This window comes from Scyliorhinus torazame, chromosome 3 (assembly GCF_047496885.1).
Source record: "Scyliorhinus torazame isolate Kashiwa2021f chromosome 3, sScyTor2.1, whole genome shotgun sequence".
NCBI lineage: Eukaryota > Metazoa > Chordata > Chondrichthyes > Carcharhiniformes > Scyliorhinidae > Scyliorhinus > Scyliorhinus torazame.
The window spans coordinates 10483316-10505236 of record NC_092709.1 but is presented as its reverse complement, the minus strand read 5'-3'; the positions used below and the strand labels follow the sequence as shown (position 1 = coordinate 10505236).

Genomic DNA, 21921 nt, shown 5'->3' with positions numbered 1-21921 from the left:
GCCGGGTCGCTCTGTGACTGTGCCGGGTCGCTCTGTGACTGTGCCGGGTCGCTCTGTGACTGTGCCGGGTGGCTCTGTGACTGTGCCAGGTCGCTCTGTGACTGTGCCGGGTCGCTCTGTGACTGTGCCAGGTCGCTCTGTGACTGTGCCGGGTCTCTCTGTGACTGTGCCAGGTCTCTCTGTGACTGTGCCGGGTCGCTCTGTGACTGTGCCGGGTGGCTCTGTGACTGTGCCGGGTCGCTCAGTGACTGTGCCAGGTCGCTCAGTGACTGTGCCGGGTCTCTCTGTGACTGTGCCAGGTCGCTCTGTGACTGTGCCGGGTCTCTCTGTGACTGTGCCGGGTCTCTCTGTGACCGTGCCGGGTCGCTCAGTGACTGTGCCGGGTCGCTCTGTGACTGTGCCGGGTCGCTCTGTGACTGTGCCGGGTCGCTCAGTGACTGTGCCAGGTCGCTCAGTGACTGTGTAGGGTCTCTCTGTGACTGTGCCGGGTCTCTCTGTGACTGTGCCAGGTCGCTCTGTGACTGTGCCGGGTCTCTCTGTGACCGTGCCGGGTCGCTCAGTGACTGTGCCAGGTCTCTCTGTGACTGTGCCGGGTCGCTCTGTGACTGTGCCGGGTCTCGCTGTGACTGTGCCGGGTCGCTCTGTGACTGTGCCGGGTCGCTCAGTGACTGTGCCGGGTCGCTCAGTGACTGTGCCTGGTCGCTCAGTGACTGTGCCGGGTCGCTCTGTGACTGTGCCGGGTCTCGCTGTGACTGTGCCAGGTCGCTCAGTGACTGTGCCAGGTCGCTCAGTGACTGTGCCGGGCCGCTCTGTGACTGTGCCGGGTCGCTCTGTGACTGTGCCGGGTCTCGCTGTGACTGTGCCAGGTCGCTCAGTGACTGTGCCAGGTCGCTCAGTGACTGTGCCGGGTCGCTCTGTGACTGTGCCGGGTCGCTCTGTGACTGTGCCGGGTCGCTCAGTGACTGTGCCGGGTCGCTCTGTGACTGTGCCGGGTCGCTCAGTGACTGTGCCGGGTCGCTCTGTGACTGTGCCGGGTCGCTCTGTGACTGTGCCGGGTCGCTCTGTGACTGTGCCGGGTCGCTCTGTGACTGTGCCAAGTCGCTCTGTGACTGTGCCGGGTCTCTCTGTGACTGTGCCGGGTCTCTCTGTGACCGTGCCGGGTCGCTCTGTGACCGTGCCGGGTCTCTCTGTGACTGTGCCGGGTCTCTCTGTGACCGTGCCGGGTCGCTCTGTGACTGTGCCAAGTCGCTCTGTGACTGTGCCGGGTCTCTCTGTGACTGTGCCGGGTCGCTCTGTGACTGTGCCGGGTCGCTCTGTGACTGTGCCGGGTCGCTCTGTGACTGTGCCGGGTCGCTCTGTGACTGTGCCGGGTCTCTCTGTGACTGTGCCGGGTCGCTCTGTTACTGTGCCGGGTCGCTCTGTTTCTGTGCCGGGTCTCTCTGTGACTGTGCCGGGTCGCTCTGTGACTGTGCCGGGTCTCTCTGTGACTGTGCCGGGTCGCTCTGTGACTGTGCCGGGTCGCTCAGTGACTGTGCCGGGTCTCTCTGTGACTGTGCCGGGTCTCTCTGTGACTGTGCCGGGTCTCTCTGTGACTGTGCCGGGTCGCTCTGTGACTGTGCCGGGTCGCTCAGTGACTGTGCCGGGTCTCTCAGTGACTGTGCCGGGTCGCTCTGTGACTGTGCCGGGTCGCTCAGTGACTGTGCCGGGTCGCTCAGTGACTGTGCCGGGTCTCTCTGTGACTGTGCCGGGTCTCTCTGTGACTGTGCCGGGTCGCTCTGTGACTGTGCCAGGTCGCTCTGTGACTGTGCCGGGTCGCTCTGTGACTGTGCCGGGTCGCTCAGTGACTGTGCCGGGTCGCTCTGTGACTGTGCCGGGTCGCTCTGTGACTGTGCCAGGTCTCTCTGTGACTGTGCCGGGTCTCTCTGTGACTGTGCCGGGTCTCTCTGTGACTGTGCCAGGTCGCTCTGTGACTGTGCCGGGTCGCTCTGTGACTGTGCCGGGTCGCTCTGTGACTGTGCCGGGTCGCTCAGTGACTGTGCCAGGTCTCTCTGTGACTGTGCCGGGTCGCTCTGTGACTGTGCCGGGTCGCTCTGTGACTGTGCCGGGTCGCTCTGTGACTGTGCCAGGTCGATCAGTGACTGTGCCGGGTCTCTCAGTGACTGTGCCAGGTCGCTCTGTGACTGTGCCAGGTCTCTCTGTGACTGTGCCGGGTCTCTCTGTGACTGTGCCAGGTCTCTCTGTGACTGTGCCGGGTCGCTCTGTGACTGTGCCGGGTCGCTCTGTGACTGTGCCAGGTCTCTCTGTGACTGTGCCAGGTCGCTCTGTGACCGTGCCGGGTCTCTCTGTGACTGTGCCGGGTCTCTCTGTGACTGTGCCAGGTCTCTCTGTGACTGTGCCGGGTCTCTCTGTGACTGTGCCGGGTCGCTCTGTGACCGTGCCGGGTCGCTCTGTGACCGTGCCGGGTCTCTCTGTGACTGTGCCGGGTCTCTCTGTGACTGTGCCGGGTCGCTCTGTGACTGTGCCGGGTCTCTCTGTGACCGTGCCGGGTCGCTCTGTGACCGTGCCGGGTCTCTCTGTGACCGTGCCGGGTCTCTCTGTGACCGTGCCGGGTCTCTCTGTGACCGTGCCGGGTCGCTCTGTGACTGTGCCAAGTCGCTCTGTGACTGTGCCGGGTCTCTCTGTGACTGTGCCGGGTCTCTCTGTGACTGTGCCGGGTCGCTCTGTGACTGTGCCGGGTCTCTCTGTGACTGTGCCGGGTCGCTCTGTTACTGTGCCGGGTCGCTCTGTTTCTGTGCCGGGTCGCTCTGTGACTGTGCCAGGTCTCTCAGTGACTGTGCCGGGTCACTCTGTGACTGTGCCGGGTCGCTCTGTGACCGTGCCGGGTCGCTCTGTGACTGTGCCGGGTCTCTCTGTGACTGTGCCGGGTCGCTCTGTTTCTGTGCCGGGTCGCTCTGTGACTGTGCCGGGTCGCTCTGTGACTGTGCCAGGTCTCTCTGTGACTGTGCCGGGTCGCTCTGTGACTGTGCCGGGTCGCTCTGTGACTGTGCCGGGTCTCTCTGTGACTGTGCCGGGTCTCTCTGTGACTGTGCCAGGTCTCTCAGTGACTGTGCCGGGTCGCTCAGTGACTGTGCCGGGTCGCTCAGTGACTGTGCTGGGTCGCTCTGTGACTGTGCCAGGTCTCGCTGTGACTGTGCCAGGTCTCTCTGTGACTGTGCCAGGTCTCTCTGTGACTGTGCCGGGTCGCTCAGTGACTGTGCCGGGTCGCTCTGTGACTGTGCCAGGTCTCGCTGTGACTGTGCCGGGTCGCTCTGTGACTGTGCCGGGTCGCCCTGTGACCGTGCCAGGTCGCTCTGTGACTGTGCCAGGTCGCTCAGTGACTGTGCCAGGTCGCTCTGTGACTGTGCCGGGTCGCTCTGTGACTGTGCCGGGTCGCCCTGTGACCGTGCCAGGTCGCTCTGTGACTGTGCCGGGTCGCTCTGTGACTGTGCCAGGTCTCTCTGTGACTGTGCCGGGTCTCTCTGTGACTGTGCCGGGTCGCTCTGTGACTGTGCCGGGTGGCTCTGTGACTGTGCCAGGTCGCTCTGTGACTGTGCCGGGTCGCTCTGTGACTGTGCCGGGTCGCTCAGTGACTGTGCCGGGTCGCTCTGTGACTGTGCCGGGTCTCTCTGTGACTGTGCCAGGTCTCTCTGTGACTGTGCCAGGTCTCTCTGTGACTGTGCCGGGTCGCTCTGTGACTGTGCCGGGTGGCTCTGTGACTGTGCCGGGTCGCTCTGTGACTGTGCCGGGTCTCTCTGTGACTGTGCCGGGTCTCTCTGTGACTGTGCCGGGTCGCTCTGTGACTGTGCCGGGTCGCTCAGTGACTGTGCCAGGTCGCTCAGTGACTGTGCCGGGTCTCTCTGTGACTGTGCCAGGTCGCTCTGTGACTGTGCCGGGTCTCTCTGTGACTGTGCCGGGTCTCTCTGTGACCATGCCGGGTCGCTCAGTGACTGTGCCGGGTCGCTCTGTGACTGTGCCGGGTCGCTCTGTGACTGTGCCGGGTCGCTCAGTGACTGTGCCAGGTCGCTCAGTGACTGTGCCAGGTCTCTCTGTGACTGTGCCGGGTCTCTCTGTGACTGTGCCAGGTCGCTCTGTGACTGTGCCGGGTCGCTCTGTGACTGTGCTGGGTCGCTCTGTGACTGTGCCAGGTCTCTCTGTGACTGTGCCGGGTCTCTCTGTGACTGTGCCGGGTCTCTCTGTGACTGTGCTGGGTCGCTCTGTGACTGTGCCAGGTCGCTCTGTGACTGTGCCGGGTCGCTCTGTGACTGTGCCAGGTCTCTCTGTGACTGTGCCGGGTCTCTCTGTGACTGTGCCGGGTCGCTCTGTGACTGTGCCGGGTCGCTCTGTGACTGTGCCGGGTCTCTCTGTGACTGTGCCGGGTCGCTCTGTGACTGTGCCAGGTCTCTCTGTGACTGTGCCGGGTCGCTCTGTGACTGTGCCGGGTCGCTCAGTGACTGTGCCGGGTCGCTCTGTGACTGTGCCGGGTCGCTCTGTGACTGTGCCGGGTCGCTCTGTGACTGTGCCAGGCCGCTCAGTGACTGTGCCGGGTCGCTCAGTGACTGTGCCGGGTCGCTCTGTGACTGTGCCAGGTCGCTCAGTGACTGTGCCGGGTCTCTCAGTGACTGTGCCAGGTCGCTCTGTGACTGTGCCGGGTCGCTCTGTGACTGTGCCGGGTCGCTCTGTGACTGTGCCGGGTCGCTCTGTGACTGTGCCAGGTCGCTCAGTGACTGTGCCGGGTCTCTCAGTGACTGTGCCAGGTCGCTCTGTTACTGTGCCGGGTCGCTCTGTGACTGTGCCGGGTCGCTCTGTGACTGTGCCAGGTCTCTCTGTGACTGTGCCGGGTCTCTCTGTGACTGTGCCGGGTCTCTCTGTGACTGTGCCAGGTCTCTCTGTGACTGTGCCGGGTCGCTCTGTGACTGTGCCGGGTCGCTCTGTGACTGTGCCGGGTCGCTCTGTGACTGTGCCGGGTCGCTCTGTGACTGTGCCGGGTCTCTCTGTGACTGTGCCGGGTGGCTCTGTGACTGTGCCAGGTCGCTCAGTGACTGTGCCGGGTCTCTCAGTGACTGTGCCAGGTCGCTCTGTGACTGTGCCAGGTCTCTCTGTGACTGTGCCGGGTCTCTCTGTGACTGTGCCAGGTCGCTCTGTGACTGTGCCGGGTCTCTCTGTGACTGTGCCGGGTCGCTCTGTGACTGTGCCGGGTCGCTCTGTGACTGTGCCGGGTCGCTCTGTGACTGTGCCGGGTCGCTCTGTGACTGTGCCGGGTCTCTCTGTGACTGTGCCGGGTCGCTCTGTGACTGTGCCGGGTCTCTCTGTGACTGTGCCAGGTCGCTCTGTGACTGTGCCGGGTCGCTCTGTGACTGTGCCGGGTCTCTCTGTGACTGTGCCGGGTCTCTCTGTGACTGTGCCGGGTCTCTCTGTGACTGTGCCGGGTGGCTCAGTGACTGTGCCGGGTGGCTCTGTGACTGTGCCAGGTCGCTCTGTGACTGTGCCGGGTCTCTCTGTGACTGTGCCGGGTCTCTCTGTGACTGTGCCGGGTCTCTCTGTGACTGTGCCGGGTCTCTCTGTGACTGTGCCGGGTCTCTCTGTGACTGTGCCGGGTCTCTCTGTGACTGTGCCAGGTCGCTCAGTGACTGTGCCGGGTCTCTCTGTGACTGTGCCGGGTCTCTCTGTGACTGTGCCGGGTCGCTCTGTGACTGTGCCGGGTGGCTCTGTGACTGTGCCAGGTCGCTCTGTGACTGTGCCGGGTCGCTCTGTGACTGTGCCGGGTCTCTCTGTGACTGTGCCAGGTCTCTCTGTGACTGTGCCGGGTCGCTCTGTGACTGTGCCGGGTCGCTCTGTGACTGTGCCGGGTCGCTCTGTGACTGTGCCAGGTCGCTCAATGACTGTGCCGGGTTGCTCAGTGACTGTGCCAGGTCTCTCTGTGACTGTGCCGGGTCGCCCTGTGACTGTGCCGGGTCGCTCTGTGACTGTGCCAGGTCGCTCAATGACTGTGCCGGGTTGCTCAGTGACTGTGCCAGGTCGCTCTGTGACTGTGCCGGGTCTCTCTGTGACTGTGCCAGGTGGCTCTGTGACTGTGCCGGGTCGCTCAGTGACTGTGCCGGGTCTCTCTGTGACTGCGCCGGGTCGCTCTGTGACTGTGCCAGGTCGCGCTGTGACTGTGCCGGGTCGCTCAGTGACTGTGCCGGGTCTCTCTGTGACTGTGCCGGGTCGCTCTGTGACTGTGCCAGGTCGCGCTGTGACTGTGCCGGGTCTCTCTGTGACTGTGCCGGGTCTCTCTGTGACTGTGCCGGGTCGCTCTGTGACTGTGCCGGGTCTCTCTGTGACTGTGCCGGGTCTCTCTGTGACTGTGCCGGGTCGCTCTGTGACTGTGCCAGGTCTCTCTGTGACTGTGCCGGGTCGCTCTGTGACTGTGCCGGGTCGCCCTGTGACTGTGCCAGGTCTCTCTGTGACTGTGCCGGGTCGCTCTGTGACTGTGCCGGGTCGCCCTGTGACTGTGCCGGGTCGCCCTGTGACTGTGCCGGGTCTCTCTGTGACCGTGCCGGGTCGCTCTGTGACTGTGCCAGGTCTCTCTGTGACCGTGCCGGGTCTCTCTGTGACTGTGCCGGGTCTCTCTGTGACCGTGCCGGGTCGCTCTGTGACTGTGCCGGGTCTCTCTGTGACTGTGCCGGGTCTCTCTGTGACTGTGCCGGGTCTCTCTGTGACCGTGCCGGGTCGCTCTGTGACTGTGCCGGGTCGCTCTGTGACTGTGCCGGGTCACTCTGTGACTGTGCCAGGTCGCTCTGTGGCTCATCCAGCGCTATCTCCCGGTTTGCCTGTTGGTGGGCGCATGGTAAGGGAGGCGGTGATGGGTGTGGGGAGTGTGGGAGCCAGGGGCACCATGGTGGTGGTGACTCACCCTAGCCGCCCTAAGGAGATCGTACAGCTTCTTCCTGCACTGCTAGCCGGTCCATGCGGTGAAGCACATGGCGCTCACCGCCTCTGCCACCTGTGCTCAGGCCCCGTTGACGTCGGTGGGTGGCAGCCTCCATCCCACCCCGGGGAACAGGGTGTCCCGCCTCTCCTCGACGACAACCAGCAGTGTCGCCCTTTGTGTCCCATCAGGCTTTGGCACCATTACGATTGGTGAATTCCAATCACGAGAACTCAATTCAATAATGCCATTTTGGAGCATTTATTAAATTTCCTCCTGTACTTGTGACAGCTTTGTTGGATTTAACCTCTATGGCTGTTTATTTATTGGACCTGTTTCCCCACATCAACATCATGCATCGCTATCTCCGTTCTACCTGATATTTCGCACCCTCTACCCAAGCACACACAAGACAGACACACTCGGAAGGAGGGTACACAGAAGGGGTAAAATAAGAGGATTAATATGAAATGGAAGAGGAGTGTCCTTGCTGCGGATGTTAAAGTATTTGCAGCTGGCAGTCCTCCCAGAATGATTAAAACCACCGGTTGGACTGCTCATGAAGATCTTCTGGCAAGAGCATTCAGTCAGAACTCCCAGGTTGTAAGGATTCCTCTGGGGGGAGTCACTTTAACTTTTATTACCCTGGGCATTCACTCAAATGAACAGCCTCAGGTTAGTTTGATGCTTAAGCCCCTCAGTCTCACCCTCGCTCCAGCTTCAACCTGTGATTTAAACTTAACTGGTTTCCAGACTCACCCGATGCCCTTTACTGAGGAAAACAAGGTATCAGAGAAGCAGCTTCCACAAGAGTTTAGAGGCCTGCAGACCTGGTTTTTTTGTACATAAGGGTCGATTCCTTTACCTCTCCACTTGAAGTTCCCTCTTCCACATCCCACTGTTTTCCCTCAGTCACATAGATAAACACCAGTATGCAAATTCGCAAATCAAACCGCCCTTTTTAATTTTATCCCAATTCTTTTTTTAATCTTAATTCTTCCCAATTATTAACAATATTAAATGTCTTCTCATTTAATCGGCATCTTCTGCTGGTCACACCTACTCCCTGTGACATGTTCCTCCACTAATACTTCACAACATCCCTTACGTATCAAAAAGACACAGCCCCTGAAATGAAAATCACTTATTGTCACAAGTAGGCTTCAAATGAAGTTACTGTGAAAAACCCCTAGTCGCCACATTCCGGCGCCTGTTCGGGGAGGCGGTTCTGGGAATTGAACCGTGCTGCTGGCCTGCCTTGGTCTGCTTTCAAAGTCAGTGATTTAGCCCTGTGCTAAACAGCCCTGCTGTTGATGGACACAAAACCGGGCAAAAACCTTTGGTGCAACACATGACCTGCTAATGATCTTCTGATATTTTGTAAAACAATATGCTTGGGAGGGCTTCGAATGCTGTCACTTAACTCTGTAGCCAACAAACTGTGGGACATACAAACTATTATAGACATCACATGCAGGCTACACATTTTCCAAATGTCATAATTACATCTCTGCTCCAGAATTCACAGGGCCCCATTCTCACATAAAACCAAACAAAATAGGAAACCATAAGACACAATTCAGTTCTGTACAGAGTAGAGTAAAACTTCGAGCAATCTTCAATATCGTCCGAACTCTGTGACTTAACTGTGACCTGTTAGTGCAAGCTGCATTGTTCCTACAAAATCCCTTGGAACCCAGTGCTAAGTTAGATCGGATACGTTCAATTAGCTGTGTTTCAAAAGCATAATTATCCATGCGCCGCCCAGTTCCTGGGAGAGTTTTATTTCACCTAACCTATCCACAGGTCACTGAAGACCGGGGCAGTAACCTTTCTAAATGCTTTTCTTCCTTCAAAATGGAACTACAAACCTGGTTCTTCTGCTGTCCGCATATTCTCCACAAACCTTGCTGCGTTCTGACCAAAGGGACTTTTGCTTTTCGTTGATATCCTCTTCAAGGACTGTAAAGCAGTCCGTGGGTCATCGTACCATCCGGGAGCTGGGGTGATGGATTTCACGGGCAAAAACCTCTAGTGCAACAAAGAGAGAACTGATTACAGGAGTTGCCATATTATATAACAGAGGAACATTGGAGAAGACGTAGGCCATTCGGCCCCTCGCGCCATATCCCTCGATGCCATTAATAACTAGAAATCAATTGATCTCAGTCTTGAGCATACTCATTGATCCGCAGCCCCCATCATCCCCCATTCCATTATCAACCCCCCCCCCTCAAACCTCCAACCTTGGCAAGGCCCCTGGGATACCCCCCTCCAAAGGCAAGGCCCCCCCCCCTCCGGGCAATGCCAACTTGGCATCCGGACACCCTGGCACTTCCCACTTGGCGCCCCAGGGTGGCACTGCCACAGTGTCCATGTGCTTAGGGGAGTGCCAGGGTACTACCCTGCCCTATCCCTGACAGCCCGGTGGTCTCCAATGGCCTGCGCGACACCCCGGGATCCATCATGGCTGGTCCAGGTGGTGTGTGGACCAGTACTAAATGCCGCCCTGGCAAGGTCTCGCAGGCGGGGCCATGGAGTCCTGGGTGCCGGGTGAACCCGGCGTGCAAATATTTAAATAAGCCAGCGAGGGAGAGATCCAGCTCACATCGGGCGGTGTAAGGCGGGTGATTTATGATCTGCCTGGCGCCCGTTTTGGGACTTTCGCACGATTCACCCATTGTGCCAGATCTGGGTCGAGTGGAACGGAGTCGCTGAATCCCCTTTACCCTGCACTCAAACCCTCCTGCGGTAAAGGCCAATATACCACTTGCCTTCCTAATTGCTTGTCAGCATTAACAGAACCCCAAGGCCAAACAAAAACAATCGAGGTATTTGCAGACCAGCTGAGAGAGAAAGAATCACGGGGACTGGGAAATTCCCGCAGTGACAAATCCCGTCCACAAAACGGTGACAAACATGGAGGAGAACACGTGATCCCTAATGTAATTACTTAAAAAGCACCAATGTATCAAATCATTCCTGAACAGCACAGGTTATTCCACAACAGCCCTGGAATATTTACAGCCACGACACTTCAATTCAAGACTGAATACATGTTGCCGTTCCCACTGAATTTAAAATAGAATTTACAGTGCAGAAGGAGGCCATTCAGCCCATCGAGTCTGCACTGGCTCTTGGAAAGAGCACCCTACCCAAGGTCAACACTTCCACCCTATCCCCATAACCCAATAACCCCACCCAACACTAAGGGCAATTTTGGACACTAAGGGCAATTTATCATGGCCAATCCACCTAAGCTGCACATCTTTGGACTGTGGGAGGAAACCGGAGCACCCGGAGGAAACCCACGCACACACGGGGAGGATGTGCAGACTCCGCACAGACAGTGACCCAAGCCGGAATCGAACCTGGGACCCTGGAGCTGTGAAGCAATTGTGCTATCCACAATGCTACCGTGCTGCCCTGAAGGTTGTAGATTACAGAAAAAGGATACACCTATGTTTCGGCCACATCTGTAGTACTGTGTTCAGCTGTAGGCACTGCACTGGAGAATAAACTGGTCTTGGAGTGGAGGGGGGTTCAGTACAGATGTAGAAAGATACCAGGGCTAAAAGGGTTAAATCATGAGGACAGGTTTCATAGATTAGGCCTGTAACTCCTCGAGTCCTGATGATTAATGGGTGGTCTAATCGTGGCATTTAAGTTGAATAAACAATGACATAAGGGCATGTGAACTAGGAACAAGGAGGCGGCCATTCTCCCCCTCGAGGCTGAGTTGCCATTCAGCAATTAATGGCTGATCTGATTGGAGCCTCAACTCTACATTGCCCTCAACCCAGAAATCCTTGGACTCACTTGTTGTTCAAGAATCTATCTACCTCTGCCCGAAAATATTCAATGACCCCGCCCCCACCACTCTACGAAAGAGAGTTCCACAGATTAACAACCCTTCAGGAGTAAAGATTCCTTCTCATCTCCATCTTATTTTTCACATGTGTTCCCTCATGGTAGTCTTTCCCGCACGGGGATACATGCCCTCAGCATCCGCTCTGTCAAGCCCCATCAGTATGTTATATGCTTCAATAAGATCACCTCTCGATCTTCTAAAGTCCAGGGGATACAGGCCCAGCCTGTCCAATAGCACACTCATCCCTGGAACCAAGTCAAGCGCACCTTCATTGAACTGCTCCTGATGCAGTTATTCCTCAAGGAGAACACAATGTCGTTCTCTAGGGGTGCGATTTACTGACCATGTTCCGCCCGAACCGGGGCACGACGCAGCCGGTAGATGCCGGGAGAGGCCTCTTCCTGGATTTAGCCCACCCGCCACGCCTTGCGAGACGTCGCAATCTGGATCCTGCCCATTATGGGCGGCACCAGTATTCGGCAAATCTGCATATTAGAGTGAATAGCTAGTTCCACTCTAATGTACACTCCCCTGATCTACCTGAGGCTTTGGGATCTAGCCCAATCGCCTCGGGGACCTTAGTTGGGCCCCGTTAAGTACTGGTCCCCACAAACAGGGACCAGGTGGGATGGCACTTGGGGGAGGGGTCTCCCAGGGGATCGGAGGGTCCCAGGGGGTTGGCCTCGGGGCAGGGTGGCACCCTGGCACCACCAGCCTGGCACTCTGATAGTGCCACCTGGTAACCCTGGCAGTGCCACCTGTGTGCCAGCCTTGTAGCACCGGGAATGACCCCTCGATCCCCACCCTGAATGGACTCTTTTTTGGGGAGTTAGATTGCGCCCTGGCTGTGATCTCCCCAACACCCTGTACAACTGAAGCAAAACATCCCTACTTTTATATTCCATTCCCCAGCAGTAAACAACAACATTCAATTTTGTCTCCCTAATCGCTTGTCTTACCTGGATATTAACTTTTGGTGAATCATGTACCAGGACACCAGATCCCTCTGTACCTCAGAGTTCTTCAATCTCTTGCCATTTAAATAATATGCTGCTTTTCGACTCTGCCCGCCAAAGCGGACAAGTTCGCATTTTCCCGCAATATCGGTCAGCGAGGATGTGATTCACAGAGTACACGAGAGCGAGCTGGTGGTGTGGACAGTGGGTAAACACAGGCTGCCTTCACAGCAGAGAACAAGGGCTGGCTGCCTGAGGCCTTGGAGTCCCAGAGCCCGCCCAAAGCGGTGGACATTCGAGAAACATCACAATTCTGCGCTGGCTCAGAGGTCAGTCCGGAGCAAGTGACAAATATCCTCATCTGGGGCGACATTGGGAAGGTTTCTCTTCATTGTCGGAACCAGTGGTGTGTGTGACAATCCATGTTGCTCCAAGGACATGGAGAGTGTAAAGGTAGGGAACTCTCAGCTGCAGTTATTAACCCTCACTGCCTTGCGTGTAATAAGGTGGTTCAGCAGTTAGATCTCGAGAAGAATCAAAGAGCACGTGGGATTCGGGGTTTGGTGGGCTCGATTTTGTGGGATGGGGGGGGGGGGGGGGGTGCGGCTGGCATCAGTGGCTTCTGCCGCCATTATTAGGATATTTGTCTGAGCAACGAAATAAAGCTGAAAGCTCCCCCCCCCCCCACCCCCTAGCGGGCCCGCCACTCCCGATGTCGAGTCCTCCAATCAGGCGGCAAGTGCCTTTTGATTGAGGGACGCCCCCTGGAGGTGTCATTTCGGCCGCAAGGGTTTGGCTGCCGTGCTTGCCCCATGGTGACAGCTTCGCCTGCAGCTGAGTCAATACCAACGGCAGCAATGAGGGAGCTTCTCAAGTTATTGTTCATTGGCCGCTTAAGGGCCTCAATAGGCGACAAGACAGGAAGGTCAGCCGTGGGCCATTCCATCCAAAGCCTAACGCTGGCAGAGCCGGAAAGCAGCGGGGTCCCGGTATGCCAACATCCCAGCTAATTAAATACTCGCCCAACTCCAAGCTTGGCATCAGTAGGAGAAGAAGATTCCACCCATGGAGCGCAACCCTTCTGTACTTCCACAATTAACAGTGGGGGGGGGCGATCTGCTGGGGGCAGGTAGAAACAAGTATCCAGGGGGATAATAAATACCACTGCAAATAAGAATATTCCCCACGAGAAGGAAAGACATCTTTAACTTGGCGGTGAACTTCCTTTTAGCTCCAATCAACAGTCTTCTGGATTTTAATAATCCGACTGTTATAGAAGAAACTGAAAAAGAACGGTCAGAACAGTTTAGCTATGAGGAGCGGTTGAATAAACTCGGTTTGTTCTCACTGGAACGACGGAGGTTGAGGGGCGACCTAAGCGAGGTCTACAAAATTATGAGGGGCAGAGACAGAGTGGATAATCAGAGGCTTTTCCCCAGGGTAGAGGGGTCAATTACTAGGGGGCATAGGTTTAAGGTGCGAGGGGCAAGGTTTAGAGGAGATGTACGAGGCACGTTTTTTACACAGAGGGAAGTGGGTGCCTGGAACTCGCTGCCGGAGGAGGTGGTGGAAGCAGGGACGATAGTGACATTTAAGGGGCATCTTGACAAATACATGAATAGGATGGGAATAGAGGGATACGGACCCAGGAAGTGTAGAAGATTGTAGTTTAGTCGGGCAGCATGGTCGGCACGGGCCTGGAGGGCTGAAGGGCCTGTTCCTGTGCTATACTTTTCTTTGTTCTTTGTAGGCCAGAGGACGTCGTGTTACTAAATGGGTTTTCCGAAGACCCGAATGAATCTAAGACCCGCTCTGTCCAGCCAAATATACGCAGGGGGAAATAAAACCAAAACAGAGCAAAGACAGAATGCAAACTATGTGATAGCCACCTGATTTATTTTTAAGCCTGCCCTTTAACCTCTGCCCTTCCAACCATCCAAGACCTCAAACACTCCTTCAAGGTGAGGCAGCGATTTAGGTGGGCTTCTTTCAGTTTAGCACACTGTATTCTCCGCTCACGGTGCAAACCCCTCTACATCGGGGAGACCAAACGGAGATCGGGCGACTGCTGTGTGGGTTGCCATCATTCAGACCACCAGCGTGACCCTGAGTTCCCGTCACCTGTCACCCACTCTCACCTCTCACTCTGGTCTCCTGCCCTGTTGTAATGAAACACGATTAAGGACAACCCTTCAGATTGTAGTCAGGCACTTCACAGACTGCTGGACTCAACATAAGAAACCCAGGAAAAGGGAGAGGCCTCAAACATCTCCCACCCTTCAGTTTTGTGTGGTTGATCAGTGAGTGATGATGGTTTACATCAGTCTTTGTCCCATATATTTGAATTAGTGGCTTTGGATAACAAAAATATATCTAATTCAGGTTTAAAATTTACAATTTATCTTGCATCAATTGCTACTGATTCCAACAATTTTAGATCATGGGGGCAGCATGGTGGCGCAGTGGGTTAGCACTGCTGCCTCACGGCGCCGAGGTCCCAGGTTCGATCCCGGCTCTGGGTCACTGTCCGTGTGGAGTTTGCACATTCTCCCCGTGTTTGCGTGGGTTTCACCCCCACAACCCAAAGATGCGCAGGGTAGGTGGGTTGGCCACGCTAAATTGCCCCTTAATTGGAAAAAAGAATTCGGTACTTTAAATTTATATTTAAAAAACAATTTTAGATCACGCTTCTGGTTTTTCAGATGGCAGACGGCAGTGGTTGACAATTATTCTGCTGTTGGCATTTTCACTTCCTTTCAACCCATCTTTTGTTTCTTTGATGTCCCATTATCATCCATAGAACCCCCGACGGTGCAAAAGGAGGCCATTCGGCCCATCAGATCTGCAGACCTTTATCCCCGTAATCCCACCTAACTTGTACATCGGTAGACACTAAGGGGCAATTGACCGTGGCCAATCCACCTAGTCTGCACACCTTTGGACTGTGGGGGGAAGAAACCGGAGCACCCGGAGGAAACCCACGCAGACACGGGGAAAGCGTATACTGCCAAGGTGCCCAGGTGGCACTGGGGCACTGCCAAGGTGCCAAGCTAGCATTCTTCCCACGCCGGGAATCGGGACCGGGGGTTGCCCTATGTGGGTGTGGCGGGGGGGGGCTTGCGAGAGCTGAGTTGGGGCTTTGGGAGGTTTCCTGGGTTGTGTTGGGGGGGGGGGGGGGTGGTCGAGCGGAACTCCTAACTGCAGAAAACGGGTTTAAGTGCAGCCTCTTGGGGGGGGGGGGGGGGGGGTTCCCCGCAGGGAACAGAGTCGGTTTGATGGTGTGGTGTTTGTCGGTGCTCGGAGCGCTCCGGGAACACCCGGCCTGCTCGTTATGAGACTCTAATCCCATTTGGGTAGGTCACCCCCAGAGAGAAAGAGAGAGATGTGAAGAGGTTTGCGGAGATCCAGATCCCAAGGCCCAGGTAGATAAGGTAAAGTCACAGCTGCCAATGAAGGAAATCAAAAATGCACAAGTTGACACCCTATAAATGTTCCCCCTGTAGTCCAGTGAAGCAGATCCTATGGCTGTGTTGCTGAGGTTCACCTTGCTCAGCAAGATGCATTATTACAGTAGCTGCAATATAAGCAGTTCCTGGCAAGTACAGCGCAATGCAAACAGGCAAATAGTAACTTGAAGGAAATGCTGAAAATCAGAAAATGAAAAAATGCAGAGCGTGCATCAAAGAACCTCAATATTTTGAGCACTGACCTTATGCCTAACACTGCACTTTTACCCACTGTTATCCTCCTTTTAAAGGAACTCTCTCACCTTCCAATTTCCAGTTCCATCAATATGTTTATGACCCAAAGATTGTCACATGTTATCTGTGTTTCACTGTCATCTACATTTTTGGCTGTGGGTAGCAATCTTGCCTCGAAGATACAAGATGTCGGTTCAGGACCCAGCTGAGGGGTTGGTTTGACATGCCTCCCACCGGGTATGTTTTCGGGGATAAGAGTGGGGGGTCATGTAAATTAGGTCACGTGGCATCCCCCTACCTCTGAGCTGACCGTCATATTATGCTGTTGGAGGGGCGGTGGGGGGGGGGGGCGCACATAATCTGACAGCCACCCGCCGTAAATAATTAATTAATTAGCGCCCCATTAGGTTAGCCAGCCTATTGATCTGAATATTACGCTGCCCACACCACAATATGACAACCCGACAAAAAACGATTAGCCGCCTCCTCATTGATATAAACTAATCTTTTGTAACCCATACGACAAATATTAATTTTTTAAATTTTAATAATCTTTATTGCCACAAGTATGCTTACATTAACGCTGCAATGAAGTTACTGTGAAACTCTCCCAGTCGCCACACTCCGGCGCCTGTTCAGGTACACGGAGGGAGAATTCAGAATGTCCAATTCACCTAACAAGCACGTCTTTCGGGACTTGTGGGAGGAAACCGGAGCACCCGGAGGAAACCCACGCAGACACGGGGAGAACGTGCAGACTCCGCACAGACAGTGACCCAAGCCGGGAATCGAACCCGGGTCCCTGGCGCTGTGAAGCCACAGTGCTAATCACTGTGCTACCGTGCTGCCCATTGTTGCAATCCAAGCTAATCAGGCAACGTGAGGCAGTCAGACAGGTTAGTAATCCACGCTCATGTAAAAGCAATTAATCAGGCAGCAGCTGCTGGCACCCACACCCCACAAGAAAGTTTTTTTTTTAAAACTACAACCTGGGGGAAGGTAATTGGAGACAGTACAAAATTGAGCAGAGGAAAATCAAAGGAATTAATGCAAAGCGAGCAGCAATGTTTACCTTGGTCTGAGACAGGAATGGAGGGTGTCCAGGACTGAATTTATCAAAGGGGCTCGTCTTCTCGTCAAACAGGCCTTTTATTTCATATTTCGCAGGTCCAGGGAAGCCCTTATAAAAGACAGTGATGAGAAAGCCGGTTAAATTCTCAAGTACAACAACTTTTTACAGTGTGTTTGACATAGCAAAGCATCCCAAAGTGTTTCACAGGAGTGATTATCAAACAAAGCTGTGACCCTGAACCATAATAATAATAATCTTTATTGTTACAAGTAGGCTTCCATTAACGCTGCAATGAAGTTACTGGGAAAAGCCCCTAGTCACCACACTCTGGCGCCTGTTCGGGTACACAGAGTGAGAATTCAGAATGTCCAATCCATCTAACAGCACGTCTTTCGGGACTTGTGGGAGGAAACCGGAGCGCCCGGAGGAAACCCACGCAGACACGGGGAGAACGTGCAGACTCCGCACAGACAGTGACCCAAGCCGGGAATCGAACCCGGGTCCCTGGCGCTGTGAAGCCACATAAGGATATTTTCGGACAAGTGACCAAAACCTTTGGTCAGTGAACGAGGCAGGTTTGCCTCAAAGAAAAGAGAAATGGAGAGTCTTGGGCTGGGAGCCCCAGAGTTTCAGGTCCCACGAGTCGAAAACATGGCCGCCAACGGTGGAGCGATGAAAATCAGAAAACAGGTGAGAGGCCAGAATTGGAGGAACGCGGAGATCCCGGAGGGTGGTAGGGCAACTGATCACAGAGGTCGGGAGGTGAGGCCAGCGCAAGGGTCTGAAAAGAAGGGTAAGAATGTTAAAATCAAGGCATTACTGTACATTGAATCACTGTGGGTCAGTCAGTGTGCAAAAGGGGGTATTCCACAAACAGCACTTGGTACAAGTGTGGAAATCACTCTCCGTCGAAAATGTAATGAGGAAAACAATGATTAACATTTATCGTAACGGTTAAGATTTAGTTGTGGGGAGCACGGTGGTGTAGTGGTTAGCACTGCTGCCTCACAGCACCGAGGTCCCAGGTTCGATCCCGGCTCTGGGTCACTGTCCATGTGGAGTTTGCACATTGCTTGCGTGGGTTTCACCCCCACAGTGGGCAGCACGGTAGCACAGTGGGCAGCCCTGTGGCTCCACAGCGCCAGGGTCCCAGGTTTGATTCCCGGTTTGGGTCACTGTCTGTACGGAGTCTGCACGTTCTCCCCGTGACTGCGTGGGTTTCCTCCGGGCGCTCCGGTTTCCTCCCACAAGTCCCGAAATACGTGCTGTTAGGTGGATTGGACATTCTGAATTCTCCCTCTGTGTACCCGAACCGGCGCCAGAGTGTGGCGACTCGGGGATTTTCACAGTAACTTCATTGCAGTGTTAATGTAAGCCTGCTTGTGACAATAATAAAAATTATTATCATTACAATCCAAAGATGTGCAGGGTAGGTGGATTGGCCACAGTAAATTGCCCCTTAATTGGAAAAAATGAATTGGGTATTCAAAATTTATATATTTTTAAAAAGAAGTATTTAGATGTGCACTTGCGATTCCAAGGCAGACAAGACAATGGGCCAAGTGCTGGAAACTGGGATTAAGGTAGTTCGGTGGTTGTTTTTGACCGGCGCAGATGCGATGGGCCGTAGGGCCTTTTCTGTGCTGCCGGTCTCTATCAGAACAGCTTTTCATTCAATTTAAACTTAATTTAATTTCAAGGATATAATTAATGTCAGCACATCAAGGCACATCACGGTTTAGATTTTCTCATTCCGAAAGGGTTAGATGAAGAGAGGTCAGAGGAGGCCAGTGTGGAGCCTGTATGCTGGCAAAGACCACCTGGGCCAAATGGCCTGATCCCAGTGTGTTGACATTATTCTGCCGGTTCGGTGGATGGCCCGACGTTAGGCTCTGAATTTTACGGGCAGCACCCAATGAAGTGCCTGTCACCGGATTTGCCGTTCGATTGAGGACGGCGACCCCTCCGCCCCGAGCTGCTGACCCAATCAGCGGACCCGGCAGCGCAGAAGCCTCACAGCACCACCAGGGGCAGCGGCCATCGATGAGGCAGGTAGGGGACCTGCAGCCTTGAGCAAGCATGGAGTATCAGAGCAGTGGGTAACCTGCCCATTCCAGTCCCACCATCGGTAAAACACCCCGGCAGGGCACAGAGAGGCACTCTGCCATGGCTCCCCGTGGTTTTATTGCCCCACCCCTCCACCCCTCCACTTCCAATCCCCTCCCATGGGAGCAGTTAAAGCTCTGCCCTCAGTAACCATTAAATATGTTATGTCGGCAGATAAATAATAATCTGTATCAGTGTCCCAAGTAGGCTTACATTAACACAGCAATGAAGTTACTGTGAAAAGCCCCTAGTCGCCACACTCCGGCGCCTGTTCGGGTACACAGATGGAGAATTCAGAACGTCCAATTCATCTAACAAGCACGCCTTTCGGGACTTGTGGGAGGAAACCGGAGCACCCGGAGGAAACCCACGCAGACACAGGGAGAACGTGCAGACTCCGCACAGACAGTGACCCAAGCCGGGAATTGAACCTGGGATCCTGGCGCTGTGAAGCGACAGTGCTAACCACTGTGCTACCGTGCCGCCCATTCTGAAGTCGGACGGGAGGAGGCTCACGTGGAGCATAGACTATCATCGATTGGCTGGGCCGAAGAGCGCCTTTGTGTTTTAAACCTCCATGTGAAAATACTGAAACAAAAGACACAGAAAAAGTCTACAGTATGTGTTCGTGGAATTGCATTTAATCAGAAATATGATGAAGGTAATGTCATAAAGGTCACAGAAGCTGACGGAGGATGTGTTGCAATGAGCATTGGAAGGCCAGGGAAGTTGCAATTTGGACTGACATCCCTTGGGTGATGATGTGCAGTTAAGCAGCGGCCCCTGGTGTGACATAATGCGTGTCACTTGGGTCATGGCAGGTATCATTAAGCTACACGGGACGCACCTCAGTTAAGTCATTCAAGAGAACAATCAATGATGATAAGTGAGGCATCGTGTTCTGTGGGGCAACATTCAGGTGTCAACAGTTGACCTGACGGGGTTAACAGAGCATAGTTTTTGACACGCTGAGTACATCTATGGATTACTAAAGGACCACAAGATGAACTGTGCCTTTGTGCACTGTGCACATGTGGCTATTTACTGCGATTGGTCATGTTCACTGACACCCCAGTCTATATCTTACTGAAAACAATGAGAAATCATAATAAATACACTGGCTGTCCAATTCACAAGGACTGGTTCATGTCATTACGAACTGTTCAAGAAAGTCACACATTCAACTGAACAAACACCAGCAAACAAAAAATCAGTAACAAAAGGAATGCTTGAACCCAGCACTACTGAGAACACACATCCTTGCTTTATTATCAGGCGCCCAGTCCTTCACCAAAAGGATGAGTTCTGTAAATTATTAAAACACTTCATAAAGCAAAGCAAAAATACTTGTTCTGTGGCTTTGTTTCCCAATTGGAAAAGCAGAGAAATTAAAAGGATTTGGACTGCAGACTAAGGGAAAGAACAAAATAGTTCTTCTCTTAAGTCAGGGATTCGACATAAGAATATATAAATGTGCGACTTTCAGAGTGTCTGAAGCACGGCGCTGGCCTCCAGCAACATGTGCGTGCAGGAACAGGAGGGAGGAGGCTTCTAACCTGCTCAAGCCTGTTCCCCCCATTCAATGAGCTCACAGCCATCCTGCAACCCAACTCCATGTACCCACCGTTGCACATTATATGGGCCGCACGCTGGCGCAGTGGTTAACACTGCTGCCTCACCGCACTGAGGACGTGGGTTCAATCCCGGCCCCGGGTCACTGTCCGTGTGGAGTTTGCACATTCTCTCCAGGTCCGCGAGGGTTTCACCCCCACAACCCAAAGGTGTGCAGGGTAGGTGGATTAGCCACACTAAATTGCCCCTTAATTGGGAAAAAAAAGAGTTGGGTACTCTAAATTTTTTTTTTAAATAAGTGAGTACTATCAACTCTGAATATAATTTGACCTCAGCCATAAATGCCCACGCTACCTATCAGCAGACAGCGGAAGAACATTGTAGATCCTGGAAAGGTGGCAGTTAAGAAAAGGGGAAAAAATGACGTCCTTTCTTGAAGACCGAAAATTACGATTTATATATATATATCTTTTAGAAATCGTTGCATTATCTGGCATGCAATAAAGCTACAGTTTAGAAAATATACACAAACAATACATCAATTCGGAATCACCCAAAGAACACTAATAAATACTGAACAATGAAGGAGCATTTACCAACGTCAACACTGGACAAATTCCAATTACATCAGAATCCAGCTTACACCCTTAATAATTATAATGGACGAGTACACTGGGTGATTTGAAGTGGGGAGAGAGGAGTTTTGTGTGGGGCATAAATCCCATTGTACCGTGACCTGCTTCTGCGCTGTAAAATATTCCATGTGATTCTATTCAATAATAACTAATTCTATCCAGTAACTGTGTATCTATGTGACAACACTCCCTCACACAGCAGCACACAAAGGCTGTGTGCAATTTGTACTCGAGTCCCATGTTCACTGTTCGAATGTATCTACGTTAAAAGTTTCTTTCAAGAATCCTCACTTCCCCTGCAACTACATAAACAAGTCTGTCCTTGCGCCGCTATCATCGGCTTTCAAAATCGCAGTGTCATCTAATCACTGCTTAATGATTTACCTCATATTTGCTTGTTGATGGTGCCCTGCATTATCGACCACGTTAGCAAAAAACCCAGAAACGTATCTTCCTTTTAAATCGGGAAATTGGAGACCAAGAACTCCAGCCTCAGGCCCTCTACACTGACCCGGGGGCGGGGGACAAGACAGGGGCCGGTGTAGTTTGTGCATCCAAGATTCACAGAAGCAGCTGCATGTGTAAAATTGAAGCCATCTTCAAAACAATTTACGCTTGTGCGCCGTCCAGAGCACAACATGTGGACTCCAAATCTTTCAGGCGGAGGTCGAAAGGTGATGGAGTTGGAGAGCAGGGGTGCCCTTCCGGAGACATACGGTGCCCTTTGGGAGGTAGGGTATCCTCCTGAAGTGTGCCATGGACACCTCTGGGAGGTGCGAAGGTGCCCTTTGGGAGAGCTCAAGTGCCCTTTGTGATTGTCAAAGGTAAATGTGAATGTATGTTAAAAACTAAATAAAATCAAGCTAATGCGAACTTCAAGGTGGGAGGGGAACAGACAAACTGTCAAGAGAATTGTCGATAATATAAAAGCAAAATATTGCGGATTTAGGCCCTTGGTGTTGGGTGGGGTTACTGGGTTATGGGGATAGGGTGGAGGTGTGGGCTTGGGTAGGGTGCTCTTTCCAAGAGCCGGAGCAGACTCGATGGGCTGAATGGCCTCCG

The 21921-nt window shown here is 53.7% G+C and overlaps 1 protein-coding gene across 3 annotated transcripts in view; it reads right to left on the bottom strand.

Annotated features, from left to right (window-relative positions):
- The window catches only part of stpg2 (sperm-tail PG-rich repeat containing 2), a 649746-nt gene that overhangs the window by 505104 nt on the left and 122721 nt on the right, over positions 1 to 21921 (bottom strand). For all 3 annotated transcript variants that reach the window (XM_072495293.1, XM_072495294.1, XM_072495292.1), the window contains 2 exons: positions 16547 to 16654; positions 8818 to 8977 (listed from right to left, as the gene is read on the bottom strand). In XM_072495293.1, coding sequence (XP_072351394.1) covers positions 8818 to 8977; positions 16547 to 16654 — 268 coding nt within the window. The remainder of the gene's footprint in view (positions 1 to 8817; positions 8978 to 16546; positions 16655 to 21921) is intronic.